General features: G+C 30.6%; 1 protein-coding gene across 1 annotated transcript in view; it reads left to right on the top strand.

Annotated features, from left to right (window-relative positions):
• Positions 1-22,783, top strand: part of LOC106785674 (acetylcholinesterase-like) — a 127,501-nt gene that overhangs the window by 68,829 nt on the left and 35,889 nt on the right. Inside the window, exon 2 of the mRNA XM_014746314.1 lies at positions 11,349-11,491. Coding sequence (XP_014601800.1) covers positions 11,349-11,491 — 143 coding nt within the window. The remainder of the gene's footprint in view (positions 1-11,348; positions 11,492-22,783) is intronic.

The raw sequence follows: 22,783 nt of genomic DNA, 5'->3' as shown, positions 1-22,783 counted from the left end.
TAAAAAATTATCTGACGTTAATTACTCGATTTAATTATACCACGAACATCCAACAGGTTTTTTTCTTCTTTTAATTAAATAATGAACGAATTTATGGGTCTTAATAGTTACCCGTACATTTTTCTATTAGAAATTATATTTCTAAGAGAAAAAGAGATAGATGGATCAGTTTATTGTTAAATTATCCTAATAGTTACATTGAATATAATGAAAGTTATTTGAACAATTTCAATGCATATTTGTTGGCAAATTTTAGTGCCTCGTTAAATGTTCTTTATCAGAGTTATTCTTTTCTTTTATCGTACTTACATTATTTTGAGTCGATCAAACGATTGAGTCGACGAAATAATTCATTATTAAACGCGAATAATAAAAAAAGAAGAACAAAGAATCGAGAGAGTTTCCTTTGTACATTCACAAATGTTATAATTGCGATGAAGATTTGCATGCTGTTTATTCAAACGAGGACAATTTTATTTTCTGTATTTTTGCTGATAACAAAAGGAAAAAGGGAGAAAAAAGTAATCCGAGAGAAAGAAAAAGCACACTTCTCGATGTACGGTCTTTGAATGACGTTCGTTAACTGCATTTTCAGCGATGCACGATGAACAAGGAGATATTGGATTGGTACGAGGATGAAATCAGGAGAAGATGAATAAAACACAGATCGGGAAAACAGCAGAAAATGTGAATCGCGTTCGTAGGTGTATTCATACATTTATACTTTTATTTCCTCCTTCTCCTCTTCCTCATCCCCCCTGGTCTACTTGCTGATGCTGTTCATTCAACGACACGAACAATTCCATACCTTTTCTTCGTCCTTTTACTCCTTTTATTCGCATTTTTGCATCCATTCCTATTGCTTCATTTTCTTTTCGGTGGTCGTGTAATCAAATTCGACTAACGAACCGTTCAAAATTATTTCTATTCTTCTTGAAAAGATTTTGCCCAAAATTTTTTCACGAATTTTTTTTCCTATACGAAATATACCAAAAAACTTTCTAGCTTTCTTATTTTATAATTTAAATAAAGAGAAAAAAATTTGTCAAGTAAATTTTTAAGCAAGTCATTACCATTATTATAATATTATCTATTTTACAAAATAACGAATTGCATTTTATTACAAATCTTTGGTAATTTCTTCTTTGGAAAGCATGAAACTTTATAAAATAATATTCATACAATTAACGATAGTGATTTAAATCGTAAAATATATTGATAAAATCAATGAAAATAATTTTGATTTGATTTCGTTTGTTTTCTAATTAACTATTACGCTTAAAAATGTATCAACTTTAGAAAGGGTTCTAAAAAATAGGAGGAGGGGGAAAAGAAAACGGTTCGAATTGAATCCGTGGTACGATCTTTCAACGTGATCGTTATTCCGACATTCTGAAACGCGATAATCGTTTTTACAACGATTGAATGAACTCGAGCTCGAGGTTTTTTTCGTTTGTAAGTAAGTACTTGACTACGTACGCTCATACTTACATATGTGTGTGTGTGTGTGTGTGTGTTCGTATGAAACGAGCACGTTTGCTTGCAATGCGAGAACTCGTCTCGGCTTTTATGTTTCCTCTTCGATTTGTATTCGCGATAAAAGCAAACGCATTCACGTTTTACCTGCGTTGCTAATGTCTGTAAAACGAGTACAGATATGTTCAATGCGCGATTTTTTTACTCCATCATTTTTCCACGCGAGCTTTCACCTTTTTTATACGGAAGGAAAGAAAGAAAGAAAGAAAAAACGAAAGCATAAAAGTTATGACAAGAAAATAGAAGAAAGTAAGTTGAATTGCAAATACAAGAAACGTATTCTCGTTGGTTAAATAAATTAGCATTTATATCTGGTAATTGCATTAACAATTTTAATAACAATAATAATTTTTAAATAATTGATTAGAAGGAATAGTTGTATATATTCTTTTTTCATTTTATATGAGAATCTAGGTAATATAACATAACTTTATTTTAATTTAAGAATAGGAGATTATCAAAATTATTTTTGTTTGACAATTTTTAAATGTTTCATCGAAAGTTTGAGTTTAAGTTAAGAAACAAAAATGATCTCTTTAATTTATTAAAAATGAAATGTTTCAAATATTTAATAGATAAAATTTATATTGTATATATTTAATAATAGTGCTTGAATAATAATGATAATTATTTCTTAGACAATTCTAAACATTTATCAAGATATTATAATTGGACAAAAATAGAAAAAAAAAAAGAAAAAAGAAAAACGAAAAGAAAAGGGAAGGATTAAAAAGAAAAAGAGAGGCAAAGTAGACGAAAATATACGTTCGATGTCTCGGAGTTACTTTACTTCGGGATGACGAAAACTCTTCCTATAATTTAGGTGAAAAAGTTTTTCTCGTATTTTTACGCCGAGCTGCTGCTACTCACCTCTCCTCGGCATTGAATTTATTCCGGAAACTTGAAATTCACCACAATGGCAGGGACTCGTTACGTAAATTATATTGAAACGAGTCCACCGACAAGTTCGTCCTTACGCCTCCTATTTCATCTTCTTCTCCATCTTATTTTTATCTTTTCTGTACTAGTTTTCTTCTGACCTTACCCAGATGTAGTAATCGTCGTCAAAATTTTTACTCGTTTACTTTATGCAAGACATATTTTTTGTTCCTCTCGTTGTGAAAAAGACAGAATTCTATTAACGTCTACTGACATAAGATGCGTTTATATTCGTGAACATTTCTCGCGTCGTAAAATCGTTCATTTTTTTATTATTTCCAATATCAAATAGAATGAAAGAAAGAGAGAGAGAGAGAGAGAGAGAGAGAGAGAGTAAAATAGTTTCACACCGTGAACCAAAGCAATCTGTTTATACGCTGGAATCTCGATTACTCGAATTCAGTTTAATCAAACATTCAATTATGCCAATTCAGTTTAATCGAATATTTGATCATAGCAATTGTATTGTTTCGTTGTTTAAGGTAAAACAAATACGCTTGTATTTTCCAATTTCATCTATAAATCAACACGCTTTGTATATACGAATTCCTATTATATTACAATTAACGATATCATCGAGATCATTTTTGGCTAAATCATTTCTCAAATGCGACAAGAATATTTTATTAAGTTTATTTTTCGGATCTTTCGAATTTCTTTGGCGAAACACGAATTGAATTACACTACAATTCTCGGATAACGAGCAACAACATCGTAAGGAAATGCAAAAGAAAAAAAATCCTATAATCTAACTAGTTTCAATTTGGTGCCATTTATACAATCGATAGTGTCACACGTATGAGCTTCATCTCCATAGAAATCGAACCATCGTTCGAGAACGAGCTCGAGATACGTGCCTGAAGTCGATTAGATTTTCTCTTCTCCTATGGTATTTTATTTATTTCTAAGAAAATATCAATTTTTACAAAAATATTATAATTTCATACCGACACGCGTGCGTAAGTGTCTTCATAATAATTACGAATAATGAATAACCAAATTAATTATAAATATTGAAGAACTTGATTCACTTGTTGTATTAAAAAAAAAAAGAAAATTTGTTTACATATTAAATTGAATGAAAAGTATTTTATCTAATTTTTCTTCCAAGGATCATAAATTTATTTTTTGATTATGTCGCGTGTCAAGGCGTTGATTTACTCAACTAAATCTTTTTCTTTCTATTCTCAATCCCCTAACGTGTACTACTTTAAGATTAAATACCCCGTGCGTGACGACAGTCGCAAACCCCGTGATATTAATCGAGCTCAGTTATTAAGATTCTCACTCCCTATCTTCCATATTTAAAACCATAGGTTCCCCATTGAATAAGGGATCTTAATCGGTGAAACAAAAAAGAAATTTAATGGAAAAGGAAACTTGCTCGTTGTTGGCTAGTGATACGCTCGTGGATAAACCTTGACAAATTTGTCAAACGATAATAATTACTTACTTTAATTAATGTACACGAGTAACACTAATTTTAAAGATAACGAAAGAGACTGAGTTTAATGATCCAACTCTTCGTGAAAATATTATCAAAGATTTACAATCTGCGTTGGATTCGAATGATTTCATCGATCACAGATTAACATCTTTTTTCTTTAAAAATTGTTGATAAAAATGAAAAGATTTGAATGAAATGAACAATGAATCTATACCTATTGAATTGTTAAATTTAATTAAAGTATACGATTTGAACGACGATGAGAAGGAGAAGGTTGGAAAATGTTAGGACGATTGTTGAGTGGAAGGGTACTCTCGTGGCTTTTCGACTAGAAGGGATGAATTTCGAGGGTGTGCCGGGAAAATCGTCGGTGCGACGACAATGTAGGTAGCCAACAAGTTGGTGCTGTTGAATCGATAGAGATGGGTGGTGGTGAAGTCCGGGGGTAGGCAGCTCCGAGCTTGTGCAGCTTTTCAAACCCTTCGCTTTTCATCCTTATCCCTTCTCGTCCCTCTTCAACCCCGAGACAACGTTGCAAACTCGACGCCAGCTCCTTTCTTTTCCTCCTTCTTCCTTTATATCTTTTCTCATATTTTTTTTTTCTTCTGTTATATTTCTTATGTCAATATATTTCGCATTTTTGCATTATACTTTTCCTTCCTAATTTTTCTTTTTTTATTAAATGATTCTTAAATTTGTAGTACATTGAGATGCATGTAATACGAGAATGTATTATACGATTTTGTAAATGATAATTGACTGGTTTTTCTTATATAAAATATATCCCGAGGGAATTTAATAGAAATTAAAGTTTCGAATTTTTAAGAAGAAAATGATGCTTCGAACTGCTCGACCCATCAAAACCAAAGAATTTATCTTTCAAATTGTTTTTACAAAATACGTTACAAATAGAAAATTTGTTACATTTTATTCATAGAATATGAACAATACATTTTCTGTGTTACATCGAATGATCAATTCGATCAATTCAAAATCAACAAATTTTGAAAGTTTACCATAATCGTAAAAATGAAGTTAAGTTCAATTCCTTTTCTTCATTTTATCTATCTTTAACTTAACAACGTTCTTCCATCTGTCTTTGTCTTTATTTCACTTGTTCTCCCTTTGATATAGGCGAAAATCTGACACGATGTGCCTCAGGCGAGTTTTCAGGAAGGATTCGTAATTGAGTTCTTTTGAATTTGGACCGCCTTCGACGTCGGAAATACGTTTTCGTTTTCACTACTGGGGAGGAAGAAAAGGGGGATGGGAAGGATTTTGGCTCACAGTTGTGACAATAGTAAGAGTCAAATTTTGCCCTAGGTAAAACTGCAAAATTATTATTCTTTTCCCTTTTCTCTCTTTCTCTCTCACACGCGAAAAACTATTATTTACTTTTTTTATTTAACAATATATAATTTATACAATTTATTTGTATTAATAAATGAAGAACGTGAGATAGTAAAAATAAAAAGAAGAGACGGAAAATGGGACTCATAAAATTTATATAAACTCTTAGGAAGAATCACGTAAAGCTACGGTATGCGTGTAAGTGTGTTTACGTGTGTGTATTTTAAAGAAAAGAAAGCTCAAAGCTTTCTCTAGGTCTCTTATATAAAAATATAAGCCACAAGTCCTTTTCTCGTTGGACGAGCGTAAATCGTCCTTCCGATAAAACCCTCGCTGTCGTTTCTCGAACATCCCGAGATCGAATCGAAGCTTATTTTACAACCTAGTATAGTAGGTTTCTTCGACTACAGCACCTTGGATCCTTCTGTGTGCCAACATTTTATTTGAATAATAATACATATAAAAGAAAATACGGAATTATGTGAATGATCAAATGAAATGTCGTTCAAATATTTTTAATCTCATAAATTTTTCTTTTATTTTCTTCTACAAAGATAATTCTTAAAAACAATTTCATTTCGAAGATAATAATCGGAATGTTCGCACAACTGTATCACCCTTGATTCTTTTCCTTTCCTACAACTTTTCTTTTCGCGTGTAAGTTTTAATTGGATCGCGGTTAAAGTATGTTCAGAGCGACGCCCTTTTTCCTACTTTCTTTATTTCTTTCCTTCATTCTCAGAACAAAATGCCAATCTTGGGCCAGGTTGATTCGTTGTTTCTGCTCGTAGAAAGAAAAACAGATCGTATTATTGTTAAAGTGGTTTGAGTTGCTTGTAAGAACGATAAACGCGCGAGTATCTCGTTTATCGGTGGAAAGAAGACTTAACGAGCCCTCGTAAATCCTATTTCTTTTCTATCTGTCTTCTTCACTTCTTTTATTTTATTTCAATGAAACTCATTGTATGTTCAAATGTACGAGTATACGAAAATAATGGTTATTCGAAAATTAATTTTCTTTTTTCAATAGAAAATAATAAAATAATCTTTTGCACGACTAGTAATTCCCTTTATAATTGAACAATATAATCGTAATTTTTTAAACTAATTTGAATTATGAATTTTTACTGAACACATGCTCTCCGTTAAACGTGTGTATAAGATTGGAAAGTTATTAAAGATATTCGTTAAGAAAATATGGTAACTGGCGAAAAGGAAATAGTAATCTATAAGTGTTCTTTTAAGGAACAAACGAATGAAGGTGGAATAACTAACGAAATGGATTATCCGAAGTATGACCTACATTTAGTTTCAATAATTTCCATTTGTTCTTTCAGTTATCGGGAAAAAGATATTATTATCTTCGAAAGTATATTTCTTCTAATTATTTCTTCTTTTTTCTTACATTTGTTAAATATTTTATCATTCACACTCTGTGCTTTTTAATCCTTTTTGTATTATAACGGTAATTTCTTTTTAGGTCACACGAACTAAAAAATATTCTTTTAAAAATAGACAAATAAGTGCTCTTTCTATAAATTATTCAAAATAAATTGTAACATTTTCGATAATAATATTTTCATCGATTAAAACTAAATTGTTTTCTCGTTAAAATTTGTATTAAAATATTGAACTCTTACGTTTCTCAAATACTAGGATGCATAAACTGCGATATCATAAAACTGTAGATCTTATAATAACTAACCTACATAAAGATACTCTACCTCAAAGAGTAACTGAAGCTGAACGCACCACATGCATGTAATGCTTTCATTAGTTCTTATTTTTATCTTTGCACTTTCAATATTCCAAAATTTATTTTTCATGGGAAAACATTTTTATCACATATAAAATATATAATAATCATTTATCTATATAATAATACATCATCATTCACACAAATTATCTTCTATTATGATAAAATATTTATTCTAAAAAACAAAATTACCACAGTAAAAACTCCTTTAAGCATGTTAACAAATTTAATCTTCATTATTTTTTCAACATTTTACTTTTAACAAAAGGGAACGATCAATAATAAGAAGAAGTATAAGAGAGAAAGAAAGAAAGAAAGAAGGAGAGAGAGAGAGAGAGAGAGTGAGAAAGAGATAGGGAAGATTAAGACACGATAGAAAAGGGATGAAAAGATGAGGGGTGGTGGTAGGAAAGAAAAGTGAGGGCGTGCCAAGTACTATGAAAGGGTGGTAAGCACGGGATGAAGTGGTCCGGAACAGAAGCTTTTCTACGGAGCTGTTGGGAATAGAAAAATATATTCCGGGTTGAGGGGGCGGGGGACATGCAAAGGGGGAGGAATAAGGGTGGATCCAAAAAACATAATAGAGGTGGTAAAGCGTAAGAAGAAATTGTGAACGCGTTAAGGGAGAAATGACCTGGTTGAAAAAAGATGAGCGAGAAGGTATTAACGTAGGTATACTTGGATGAGAAGGGACGTTGATAACAAAAAAGTTTAGGGTTAAAGCTCGGAAGCTTATGAAAGAATTTCGAAAGAATTCTCATATATATATACAAGTAATCGCGTGCACGTATACAATTTTAGGTGTGTATATGAGATCTCGTGAAAGAGATACTATTTTTTGTTTGTTTATTTGTCTTCTACGTTATTCTCTGTTGCACGTTCAATATCGATGCAGGAAGAATGTGTACGAAGGTTGTTGCGGAAATAAGGATACTTTTTCTTTAGGAAGAAAGATGAAAAAGAAAGAAACAAAGAGAAAGAGAAGATAGAGGAGAAAGAAGAATAAGAATAAGAAGTAGAAGAAGAAAGGAGTAGAAGAATGGTATCTACACCTGCGTTTTTCCTTGTTTGTTCTCACGAAGAAAAATAATAAGAAAAAAGCGAATAGAGGAAGGACGATATTTTCCCTTTTTTCCTTTCTTCTTTTTTTTATTTCGAAAGACAAGATTAAGACACGGTGGAGGAAAATTATAGAAAAAAAAATGAGAGAATTTTGATATATCGTTTCTTTTCCTCCTTTTTTTGTTTCTTTCAAGGGAATAATGTTTTATCATAATTAAGCGAGAAATATATATGATTGTGTACTGGGTGTACTAATTGGAAATAACGAATCTTAATTATCCTACTTTACTTAAGTTAATTCTTTAATATGCCAATTTAAATCGAAAATTTGTGAAGTCGTTTGAAGATTTGAAAGAAACTATTTCTAAGTTTCCTCTTCAAAGTCTTTCGGAGATTCTTGATAATTCCTTTTAATGTTTTAATGTCTTCTCTCTCTCTCTCACTTTTTCTCTTTATTATCGTTCATATTAGTGTAGCACATACTTTAAGCTAATTTAGAATTGACGATATTGCTGGTCGACATTAGATTGATAGCCGACTCGTTAATCTTTCAATAAAGATTGGCAATGAAACATCCTATTATTTTTTATTATCTGTTTTCTTTCTTTCTTTTTCTAGTAAGAATTGTTAAATGAAAATATATTTTTCTACTGTACGTGTGTAAAAGAAAGTAATAAAAAAAAATGCTGTATAATTTCTGGAATATATTCCTCCTATTATGCAAAGTAAAGAACAAAAATTACATTATCATAAATTTCTTTCTAAATTCTAAGACTTTCTATAGCACGATTTAATTATTTTTATGTTTTTTTTTTTACATTCTTAATTTGAAATAATCTTGTCTTTCCAATAAAAATATTACACATTTTATCCAATATTTCTATTTTATCATTTATGATCATTCATGCTTATGCAGAAAAATTGCAGATTTGTTTCCATCCAGCCTATTACGTTTATAATAATTGATATGAATTTGATTCAAGTTATGTAAAAAAATGAAACGGCCGGCGTTAAAACCACAAGCAATGATATTTCTTTCCTTTCTTTCTTTTTTCTTTATAATTCAGAAGGTTACATTGCAGAATAAAAAAAATAAAAAAGGGCTTGACTTAAAGCCATCCGTCCGGTGATTACACGGTAGGCCTGAATATCCCACGAAGGTCGCCAGAGAATCTTGCTATTTTTACGACAACGTGGTCATTCTGGCATCGTTATCTTCCGTCATGTCTTCCTATATTTAGTTTTCTCGCGTGTGCTAAAAGGAACGATGAATAAAAAAAAAGGAAATATCTAACACATAATTATGCTTCGTCGTATTTTTATTTTTAATAATAATTATAATATCCCATATTATTTAATAAACGTCTCTCTCTCTCTTTCTTATTTATTTTTTACATAGCTGCTACGTTTTGTGGCATAATGAAAGGTGTGGTATGTTTTTGATCGAGCTGTTAAGCTTTTATCAGGGAATGACCTAAAGAATTGCATGTGACTTGGCGAGTGGCGAGATTTGGATGTTAGAGCTAGAGGGAAAGAGGGTATTGATTGGTGTGGATTGTTGATTCTCGAGATAAAAGAAAAAGAAAGTAGTCTAGGATGTAACATAAGTAATGAAAACTTCAAATTTTTCATAAAACGTTTTCTTAATTCGTCTTTGTGTCCTCTCTCTTTCTCTTTCCATCTTTATTTCGTACTTCGAAGAGAAGAAATTAAAAGATATTCTGAATGTTCTTCTTACCCAACGCTTTGGGATGTCCTTCGGTTCGAAGGATGTAAAATAAAAGAACAAAAAAAAACAATGGCTAGCACTCACACACACATATATATAACACTTATGTACCAAAATATATCTGTTCAGTATGTATACGACGATGGTAACCCTCCGGCGAATCTCGAACATTTCTATTTATGCGAGAATATACGTATAAGTAAGTATATATATATGTATGGCATACATATCAAATAAGTATACACATATAAACGCATGCACATAAGAAAGTATTCTAAGAGACATCTTTGGCATCCTACTACTAGTAAAAAGAGGACAACCCCTAGCCATAGAGGGTGTGTCGCGGATGTTATGAAAAATATTTACAATCCATATGCTTCCTTTCTTTTCGGCACCCTGGAATATCTGACAACAGGAAATCCTTTATATCGGAAAAATGCATTTTTCCAAAGAATCCTTTTTAAAGCCTTTTCTAGGCATTTCAAAAGGCCAAACTATATACCTACAACAAAACTACCTAGCCCCCCTCACACTCTTCCTTTACCTCTACTGTTACGTACTAGAAAAGGAATGGAGTTTTCGTGTCGTATTCACGTCTACACGTACTTATTTATTTACACGTAAATATAAGAATACCACGGAAAAGTTGGAGGAAGGAAGGAAAAGGTCAAGATAGAAATATATATATATAAAAAAAAAGAAATTAGAAAAGAAACGAACAAACAAAAATAGTCCAAAGGGTTCCAAGTACTAAAAATGTGCAATATATCTAATTATCCTTATTATACTTTCTTATCGCATATACAATCTTCTTCTTATCTCACTTTAGCTTCTATTTTGTAAAATATCGTGGCTAATCCACTGATATCGTCCGGCTTAAAGTGTACACCGCATAAACATTGTCCCACCCTCTTTCATTCTCTCTCTCTCTCTCTTTTTTCCTTACTCTCTCCTAACACCACATCGTATTTCTCGAGTATTCCGTTTTCTCTTTTTTTTCTCTCTCTCTCTCTCTCTCTCTCTCTCTCTCTCTCTCTCTCTTGTATTCTTTCGCATTCTCTTTTCTCTTCTACCTTAACCTTTTTCTGTCTCCTTATTTTTCATTGGGTAAACGCGTGTACGTGCACCGAACTACTAACTATCTCCTGACTATCTAATAAATGTTCAAGTTTTTTTATAATCCTTACTACTTTTCCGACGCGAAGTATTAACAAAATAATATTGTATTTTTATTTTACAATTTATAAGAAAGTTTTCTCTCCTTTGCGTGTATTTGTGTAAGAATAATTTTGATTATATATTTAATTGATTGTAAGAAAAATTGATTATAAATGTGACAAATCAATAAAAAAAAAAGTTAAATTCTTCTTATTATTATAATTGTGAATATTTCGTTAACGCACTGTGTCGAATGATTTTTTGTTATTATTAAAAAAGAAAAGAAAAATGTGATGACTTGTAGAACTCGTAAAACAAGAGCATTGAAGGGAAGAGGATAATTAACAAGAGCGTGAACATTTTTGTTTCAGGAACGTACTTCATTCTGTACGACTTCATCGATTTCTTTGACAAGGACACAGCAAGCTTTTTGGAGCGTGACAAATTCGTTGGTATTATCGATACTATCTTCAAGAACATGTCGCAGATCGAGCGTGATGCCATCAAATTTCAAGTAAGTGTCGTCTCGATGACTATCACTAGGATACAAATTTTATTTCCGATAAATAAGATTTAGATAAAAATCATAAAGTAATTCAAATATTTAATTGAACGAATATGAAATATATATAATTAATAAAAAAAAGGTCCAATGTAAATATGAATACATAAAGATCGAAAAAAAGATGAGAATCTTTTAATTCTAATATTATATACATATATATATATTTTAATTTAAAAAAAGATAAAAAAAGAAAAGGAGAGAAAATGTTTTCATTCTAATTATATTTTTTTGTTCATTTATATTCGAAATATTTAGCATAGAAAATAAAATAAAAGATAGTTGGTTATAAAAAGTTAGAATGTTCTTTCTAGAGAATTGTTAATGTAATATCAATCCAAGATAAAATTCGTTTGTCCATTTGCGAGATTATCTTTTCCGTAGGAGTCGAGGAACAAATTCAACTTGTCAGTAAACTTGGATCAGTGTTCTTCCATTTGGACTAAAAAACGCCGCAAGCAGATCTCCCGTGAAGCGTTTCAAGTACTTACTTCAGTTTCCTCTGGTTACATATATATACATACATAGAGATTCGTACATAGAGATTCGTACATAGATCTCCTCCTTTAGCTCAGTGAAATTGGTTCGCGTTATATATTCTTCGACAAAGAGAAAGCTTCACAAACGCGAATTAAAGATTTAAGAGTTTAACCCCGAAAAGAAAAGAAAAAATTCATCTTCGTTTTTTTTTTTCATCCCTCGATATTCTCTTTCCACTCTTTTTTATTTTTTTACATGCCTTATCTATCCATCTATCTATCTTTTTTCCCTATCTAATCGATTTTCACTTGGTTTCACCAGCGAATAGAAGATTATTTTCGTCTTTATCCTTGAAAATTATTGATTTTCCATCGAAAGTTCAATAGGCTTACGATATATGAATACTAACAAAATATTCACAAATGTATATATATTCATATAGTTATGTTCATTATGTTATAAGTGTTTCATTTAATGAAGATATAACGAAGAAGATGAAGATGAAAGAGAAGTTAATTATATAATAATACATTTTATTATTAATAATTAATAATATCCTTGTAACGATTTAATCGTCCCTGCAATTAATTGTAGTCGTCTTATCTGATATAAATTTTAATAGGCGAGTGATATTCACATTTATCTTTAGATAGAGTATCTAAGTCCGAGAGACTTCACGCAGGGATGAGCGATCTCTGACAAAGCATCTTTTGACGTGATGTTCCACCGATCGGAAAGTAATTAACGGCAATCTGTAAGGATGGTGAGAGCCTTTGAAGGGTGATATCGTTAAACTATATCAAACGATATTGATCTAACACCTTTTCAACAGTCTATCTCTGTCTTTCTTCTTTTCTTTGAGAAAGAAAAGAAATAATCATAAAAATAAAACACACAATACTTCTCGCAAGTGACAAAATATCTCTTAAAATATATTTTTACAAAATATTTCATTTCGCGTAATAGTTTCGTTAAAATAATTCATATGTAAATAGAATAAAAATATTTAATATAATGAATAAATATTATATAAGATATTTTTTCCATACGTCTTATCATGATACAAAAAATAGTTTTACTAACGAAATTAATAATAAGAAAATAAATACGCTAACTACAAAATATCGCAACCCAGGAAAATTTTGGTTGTTCTTTTTCGTTTTAAAGTATTCTTTGCTCGTTGTTTTATCATATCAGTCGTTCATTTATCGCGATAGAAGCAAAAAATAAATTAGCACGGATACGCGCTAAAGGAAGCGAAAAGTGGATTTAACCGGGGGAAAAGAAAAAAAAGAAAAAAAACCAAAGAGAAAGAAAGAAAGATAACATACGCGTGAACGTTCGATAAATGAACACAAGCAAGTGACACGATTCAAAGTTTCTTTTTTTTGGTTTTGTTAATTTTTTTTTTCTTTCTTTATTTTTTGTTGTTACTGTCTATATCACTTTAATTATCTTTGTTGAATTGATGACCACGGGACAGAGCCATACGCGAAAGCATATTCAGCAGGTATAAATTCTACTCGGATAATTGGATTTTCTGCATTGACGAGTAATCGAGCCTATTGTATGCTTGATTGCACGATGATGAGTAACATACGGTGACCTTACGACCTCGATTATCCGATAAGGAGATATACATTTCACGTTATAATAACCTTTCCTCGATAGCTCATCAATTCATTCCTCAAATGTCCCTTTCATTTATTTATTTTAACAATTAGATCGAATTATGAACAAACCTATTAACTTTTTAAACAAATTTATTTAAACCCGGTTTGTGCGATTGTGGTTTCAAATAAAAATTACAACATTTTTCGTTCCATTTTATAATTCAAATAATATTAATCCTTTGAATTGGATTTTTCTTTTCGTAAGATCATCAAGTGTCTACTTGTAATTGATTTTTAAGTCAAATTGCAATTGAATTGTTTGCTAGTACTTTCTAATTTTTAATAAATTTTTCAAACACAGTAAGATAATAAATAAATAAATAATTATTACAAATGTAATTACAAAAATTACGGTAAATTAATATTATTATCCTCATTTTTTGGATGACTTGAAAGGGATGATTATACTATTCGTTATTAAACAAGTCATTTAGAAAAAAAATAAAATAATTATAAAAAAATAAAATCTGTTCGGAGTATTCGATTAAAGTAAAGCTACCTTTTTCTTTAATTTTTTTTTTATTAAAATCTTTTAACTAAACTTACTCAATTTCAGATCACAACTAAAAGGTTGGTAACTTTATGCATAACTTGACCCAATTATACTTTTCTATTCGATTACTTATTTCGATTCATTCATTCGTGCAATGTTCTTTAACCTTTTTGTTTTTCTTTTTTCCTTTTTTATTTGTTTTTTTGTTGTCAATCGATATCGCAGATAAATACACAATTCCAAGTCCGTTTCTTTTTTTCTCTTATTTCCTTTTTACATAAAACTCGGCACACGTTAATCCTAGTACGAAAACACTATCGAATGTTGGACAGGAAAGTGTTTTTTGAAAAAACAACTTCAACCCTCGACAAAAAATAAAGACAGAAAGAATTGCATGGAGAAAAAAAAAACAAAAAATAAAAGTACACATAATCGATATACGAGTTTGTACGTGTAGATTTATTTACAATCGATTAACTATCGGTTTTTAATCGAACATCGACTCATCGTACGCTGTATTATCTATATAGGCTTCGTGATCTATAATAATTAATAAAAAACGTATATGTGATTTTTTTATTAACGAAAATTCATCACATATGTTCGTTAAGACAACATTTTTGAGTGAATAATAATAAAATGATTATGTCGAGTTCTTTACCTAGTTCGATATTTTCAAACTCTTACAGTAATGTACTTTAAGACAACATTTTCGTGAATTTGAGTAAAAACGATCGTGTTTAATTTTTTATCGTTGGATATTCTTAACAACATCTTGAAAATTAACGAGCCAGACGTTTATCAAATTTTCAACAAGGGAAGAAGAAAGAAGAATTAAGTATAGATTCGAAAAAAGTTATCGATACTTGTAATAAATAATAACGAGGAGAAAATAAATAAAAGAAAGGAAAAAAGAAAGAACAATAGGAGAGAGAGAGAGAGAGAGAGAGAGAGAAAGAGAAAGTGTGTACATAAATATTTACGAAAGATTCTGGATCCCTAACGTTTGTCGAATATTTCATAGCTTTTCCTTTTCTTCTAGAGGATCGATTTTTTGGTTTGGTTCATAACGAATGACGATAAATATTTAGATAGGTGCCATCAATCGAGAACCAACCCGATGTGGAACGCGTCCTCGAAACCTCGTCCAAGTCTACGTTCAATTTATCCGGTCTATTCTCTTATAACCCGGTCAAGTCGATTTATATAATATTTCAATGTTCTTCTCTCTTTTAATCATAAGAATATAATATGACTGATTGAAAAGTAAAGGGGGTACAAACAGTGTTTTCTTTATATATATAATTCTCCATATATAATGTTCAACTTACAGAGATTAATTAATATCCTTTCTTTTGCGTCATTTTTATCCATTTTTACTTTACTCTCAGCAATGAATGACAACAAATCATTAAACCACAAGGATACTTTTCACATGCATTTTTCACAGTTCGTAATTATTATCATTTAATCTTATATTCGCGAAAAATTGTGCATAGACACCATGATTTCTATTATAAGTCATTTATTTTTTAACGTTCTACACGTCTGATTAATTTTCACTCGAAACTTTCACGCACTAGAACTATCTTGAACTTATAATCTAACAGAATTTGTTTTACAGTGAATATAATTATTTATTGAACTATAATGATAACGTATTGAAAAATATAAAATAAAAAATAAAATAGAGAATATAAGAAATATACGAAATATAAACACGATCTATATTAGCATTAACCTACAATATAGTATGCAGTTTTCAATGTTCTCATAATTACATATCTAACAATTCTTTCGTTTAGCTTACCCTCTCCTCACCCGTTTTTTCTCCACCCATCATTTTTCTCAGCTTTTGATCAGATGTGTTTAAACGTGTTCCTGTTTTACGAATTATATAATTAATCGTATTAAATTTATTTTGGCTTATATACGATGTTAATATATACACGTATGAACATATGTTATATATATCACTGGCCACTAGTACACACACTCGCGCACATATAAATATAATTTGTATAATACAAAATAACACACACACACGTATACTCGAAATAAATTGGATACTTATCTAATATTGTTTCTACCTCTCTCAACGTTCGAAGAAGACTGACAATAAGTATGAAAACAGCTACGCAGTATACTCGATGCCCACCGAATCACCTTCCGAGTGAACACGAAGTTCAAGTGTTTACAATTTCGACAAAGAGATTCTTAATAGAATAAAAAGGACTACATTGGTATCTAAACATATGCGTTGAATGTAAAACAAAACATAAAACAACCGAGAAACTGTTTTTTCGATTAGATTAACTTTTTCTCTCCCTTTCCTTCTCCATTGTCATTTTTTTAAGCTTTCGAATAGACATGTTATTCTTTAACGTATTATACATTTTTCCTAACTTTTATTCGTAAGATTAAGTTAACTTTTTCTGTTCCAGCATACGAGAACAATTATATCTCACAATTATATACTATTCCATAATGCATACATTTATATCTTGACCTCTTTCGTTTATCAGTATCTACGCTAAGAATTCCAACATAAAGTATAAATTTTCTACATCAAATAAATGAATTTAATATTATTAAACTATAGAAAATAAATAATCATATATATTATAATTAATTTTATTTGAATAATTAGGTCATATTAATATATTCTCTCAAAGTAATCAAAATGTATGCCCCTTTAGAAAATGAGATTGCACACAGAAGAGATTTTCTATCTTGTTTTTTAGTATTTTTACTTTTGACGAACAACCTCTTTGATTTTGGTTTCTTATCTTCACTTTTTTATCTTTTCTCTAACTTGCTCTTAGCTTTTTTCTTCGTCCATGAAATTAAAAGAGAAAAAAATGAAAGAGAGAGAGAGAGAAGAAAGAGTAGAAAGAAAAAGAAAAAAACGGAGAGAAATGTCCTCTACAGGTGACACGGACCTAACCTTCCTTCTCGTTCGTGATAAAAAGTGAGAACTCTGAAAATTGATTTCCGAGCAGGTGGTCGTATTTACATAGGAACCAGAATCGCGAGCTTCGCACCAAACGGAAGTCAACTCGCAAAAGGTCTCTCTTTCCTTTAACCACCCTCTTTCACGGCCCTTTCTCCTCCTCCTCCTCCTCCTCCTCCTTCTCTTTTACCACCCTTTGATGCACATAGAATCCAATGGTACCATCATAGTACCACCTAGAGCATGTATTCGTGTACATACTCACTTATCCATGGTTCCTATGTATTTCCTCGAGGAAATGCACCAACTCCACGATTTACCCCATCTCGTTTTATTCGATTTTTACCCATACTTTTTGCCACGCGAAAATCGACTTATACATTCGTTCAACCACTACGACCTTGTCTATTTTTTTCTTCTCTTACTTTTTATTTTTATTTCTGAGAAACAAATTATATATTATATTCAAAAAAGTATCCTCTCAATGTGATTAAAATACAAATCTAATTTATTTATAGACAAAAACAAGGAGTAAGATGTTAATTTAAAATCATGTTACGTGTTTTTTTGAATAAATTTAATGATAATTATTATGATCAAACGTAAAGAGAGATTATGCTCGTGTTCGAGTACAATAGATCGAAAGAAAGAAGGAAAAGAAAGGAAGATAAAAGGAAAAAGGAGGAAAATATTGTCGCGTGAAGGGTTAAACGAGCTCGAAGATCTGGCAAAGGCCTGGATACGTTCTTCTTCCTTTTTAGCGTTAGAACGCGATAAAAAAAAAGAAAGAAAAAAAAGGGAATGCAGATAAGATAGAAAGAAAGGAAAGAAAAAGTAAGTAACGAGTATGCTTCGTCACGCCTTTACTCGTTGCTTCCATAATTAAAAGGAAGAAGCACGAGCTTGCAGGGTTCGCGCCAAAGCTTGCTAAAGCCGCAGGCTTCGTGCTAAATCGAACAAGAGGACGTCCTTTTTACCCTACCATTTTCTCTCTCTCTCTCTCTCTCTCTTTCTTTCATGCAAAGAGACAAAGAGATTCATCGCGTGGAATCGTCGTCGCATCATCTAATCGCTCTCTATACCTAACTCTAATTACTTTTTCTTTTTTCTTTTTTCTTTTTTTTTCTAACGATCAGCCAAAAACAAAATCTAACTTTGCTTGTTAAAACTCGAAGAATTTTTCATTAAGAAATGTTTCCTATTTCGAGTTTTTTTTTTTTTTTATTTCTATTACGCGAGAATTTTACTACCAGTTAACGTAGAATAATTTATATATTATGTGTGTATGTGTGATTTTTACTACAAAAATTTGATTATTTCTATATGCTGTAAGAATTTAGTTATTTCTTCATTAACGATTGTATTATTCTATACTCACTGGAAAACTCTAATAATTCAAATAAATATACTTTTTATTAAATTGAATTTGTATCGTATTTAAAAACAAAATAAAAATAGTAAAATTGTGAAAGAAACAACATGAATAGTGTATAACTGAAACAAAGTAATTAAAAAATGTAATTAAAACAATATTATGTTAGTTTTGTTTGTATGGAATTGATCGAGTTTACCTACCGCGAATCGTTCTATCACAGACACAGATTTTACGTAAGACATAAATGACGTAAACGTTGTTTTCGCTTTAGTTATGCTGGATGAGTATCGATTCTCATAGGATAGACCGTGAATTTTAAAAAGCTGCTCGATGTTGCGAAGGAAGAAAAACGAATGACACAATGAGAAAGAAAGACAATGAAAAAAAATAAAAAAAAAAAAAAAATGAACAAAAGGGAATAAAAAGCATTGTACGCGACAAAGTCGTTTTTTCAAATTTTTCCGAGCAGATTTAAGGGTCTCGCACTTATCGAGACGTTTCGTGTAACCACGTAGCTTGATTTAAGGTCTCGATAACCGAGTACCATTAATATCCACTAACACGTTGAGACTCTCTCTCTCTCTTTCCCTCTTTTTCTCACGACACACATAAACACACTTAGAAACACACATATAAATGCATAGATTCGTGTACATATAACACTCGGTTACGGTTGAGTAAAGCACTGAGATAAACTTTTTTCTACCTACTGACGATAATAATTTACAGTTATTTGAAAACGATGGTGACAAAGTTACGTTTAGAATCGAACGCTATCGTTTCTTATCGAATACTATTGTTACTACTATAAAAAAAACGAAAATCTCTTAAAGAATTTGACTTCAAATTTTTGTTTAATACTTTTTTCCAAAAAGTACATTTAAAAACAAAAAGTTTAAAAAACAAAATGTCCTGATAAGTCCATTTTTGACAAACTTACGGCTATTTGAAAAAGAAAACCATTTTTTTTTAAATTCATAACTTTTTTGGGGTTGGGTAAAAAGATTTGAAAAAATTCTCAAAGAATTTTTCATTGGGGTAGAAAAGTTTCAGCCAAATCGAAAGGGGTCGATTTGACGTGGAATGCCCCATATACTTCTCCTGATATTCAATTGAATTAAAAAGTTGTTAATTTACGGTTAATTAAATTACAAAAACTTCGATCGAGACTTTTGAAGAAAAGAAAATATTATTTCTAATAAAAAGAAAAAAATGTCTGGATCATGGAAGTGAATATTAAAAAAAAAAAAAAAAATAAGAAAGAAATATTTAGTAAAACTTTTCATTTTTCTCATGGGAATGTAGTATAGTTTCGTTAACTCATGATATTACTTCTCGAATACTTTTATCATATTTGTCGTCCGATCAAGTTTAAGAATCTAGAAAAGTAAGAAAGAGAGAAGAAAATGAGAGAGAAATAATGAACTAAGAATTTTTCCGTGAAAAGCAATTTCAACGACACCGCGGGTAGTCTCCCGTTCTATATACGGGAGGAACAATTTTTCCCCCAACATGAAAGTCTTTCTCGTAAAAAAGAAAAAGAGAGAAAGACCTTATAACCATCCCAGTACCCATAATGGCGCTTGGTATCTACGTGTCAAAGGGTTAACTGTCAGTTCTATCAGAATTTGAAAAAAATATATAAAAAAGGTATAGCATGTTAGTTTCTTTTTGATTTTTGTGTGTTTTTGTTTTTTTTTTTTAAATAACTGACACGCGATACTTGTATTTTTTGTCTAAAATTTCCGTATTGCATTTTTATTTATTTAGTATACACACACCGAAAATTTGTTCCTCCCTTTTTCTTTTTTATATGTTACAGTTTAAATTATTATTGTGAATTATTGTTGCGTTTGATTAATTTTCAAATTTCGATATTAAATGATCAAATATGTTATTAATTGGTTTAAATCAAGGAAATAATCGAATCAAAGATTTGTACACACGATGTCATTTGTAATTATAATAAATTATAATAGTAATTAATAATAAAATATGGGGTAAAAGTGATATTTACATTTTGTATATTTTTCTCTGTTGTTTTCGAAACTTCCCGAACATAACATCTAGACGGTTCTTTTACTTTCGATAAGGATATTCGAGAGGTTTTGTTGCGACGAAATATTAGACGTCAAACTCTTTCAAGTGGTGTCGCATAACAAAACAAGCACATGCATACCCGTCTAGAGAAACGATTTCTTTCATCCTACACAAATATGTAATCGAAAAACGAACATTTTTGAACAGATAGGTGAGAAAAAGAGAGAAAGAGAAGTGTAAATAATTTAAATAGAATAAAAAATGTTTACGATGACGTACGGAGTTGTTCGGATTGACTAGCGGATCGCAAAAGAGGAAGCCAAATGAAAAATGCCTGAGGCATGAATCGTAACGATGCAATGTAGTGTTTCACATGAGCGAACTCGAAAAACGAAAATTACATCGGCGACACGGAGAATATGTCACGGGACTTATATTTTGCGACTCGTTCGACTTTCAAATTTTTACATATACTCATGATATATTATTGTACATATATGTATAACATAAAATATAAAAAATAAAATATACAGAGATTTTGCGAGATAAAAGTTACTTTCCTCGTAGTGTTCGTTGATGTAAATAATTTGTTCGTGCAATAATAATATGTAGTTGTTTAATTGTGCAAATAGCTATACAAACAACTAATACAATATTTTAATTTAACTTTTTATTAGGACAGTTATTTTTATCTCACCGCATGTATAACGCATATGTGTAGATATTATGGAAGTACATTGAGAGATTTTACATTTTATTTATTGTAACTTGAGATATAAGTTCGAATATACGATGTTCATGTCCATATATGTTGCGTGTATATAGATACAATGCTTTGTGTGTAGGATTAACATGTATAGAATTTTTCCCATTTTCCTATGAAATTTTTCCTAAAGTGTTGGCGAACAATCCGACGTCAAAATTCCAATAATAGCTGTTAGCGATGGGTCTAAAGGAAAATAGCTCGAGGGTTCGAACTATTGAGAATATTTATATTAAATATTAGTAAGTAAACAGCGCTACGGATTCTCATCTAACATGCAATTTCAAATAAACTTATTTTATTCCTGTAATATCATGTCGTTCGAGTTAGGAGATTATCGTTTATGCATCTTTTATGGTAAAAAATTGACATTCTTCTTGCCCTACTTTTCAAAACTTCGATACCGAGATTATCCATATTCGTTCAACGTTAAACTGAATTTAATCTCCTCTGGGGATGCATTTTTTTTTATTTTTGTTATAACATACAAATTTGTTTCTTTTATTTATGAACAATATACAAAGAAAAGAAAATATAATAGAAAAGAGTTCACAAATGTGAGAACAGTTTTGTTAAATAATCTAAAATAAAATATCCACACAAACTGTGTATAGCAAATGAAATAAAAATAATATTCGAATAATAGTAGGAAGGAAAAAAAAACAAACAAAAAATAAAATTTCTAATTGAAATGATTTAAATACGATTTATTTTTTTAAACAAAAAGATTTACCGTAAGGAGAATAATGAATAAATTTTCAATAAAAATATGATACCCTCTTCTTATATAATCTTTTTTTTCTATCTATAGAAAGTTTTTAAGGATGAGATAAAGGAAACGATTAATTATCAGTGATGCAACTCAGTGAACTATAGATGAAAGAAGGATTTAACTAAAAAAAACAAAGAAGGAGGATTGTACACGGTCTATTTCGAATGCACGTAGAGATCAGCTGTGGTAGATTATCCTAGGATTAGAATGAACGATTCATCACTGCCAAGTATCTTGAAAGCTTGAATAAAACCAATAGCTATCTTCTCTCTCTTTCTCTCTCTTTCTATTTCATACGTTCATTACCTTTTCCATTTCACTGCGTTGACCAGCGGGTTAAAGTACCATCATTTATGGTTCACCAATCTAACCTTCCAACCCAACAGATCAAACACGCTACAAATCTTTCTCTTCCTACCCTTTTTCCTCTCCCCTTTTTTCTCTCCCCTTTCTTTCTTTTTGTCTCCTTTTATCTCTATGTTATTCATTGTGTTTCTTAATAGAATTTACCAAATTTTTCTTTCATACGAACGTATACATATATGTATTCACACATATGTGCATTCACTTATGTATATGTAAATGCTTTTATGCAGTTTTTGATAAGGGTCATCCTTTGGATCGATCGGTACAAAAAAATTGACCTTCCTCTTGGTGATAGCATCCATTTTAAGAATACACATATATTATACTCG

The sequence above is a fragment of the Polistes canadensis genome, unplaced genomic scaffold (assembly GCF_001313835.1).
Source record: "Polistes canadensis isolate GaletaPanama2010 unplaced genomic scaffold, ASM131383v1 scaffold_55, whole genome shotgun sequence".
Taxonomy (NCBI): Eukaryota; Metazoa; Arthropoda; class Insecta; order Hymenoptera; family Vespidae; genus Polistes; species Polistes canadensis.
This window is presented reverse-complemented; position numbering and strand designations above follow the sequence as displayed.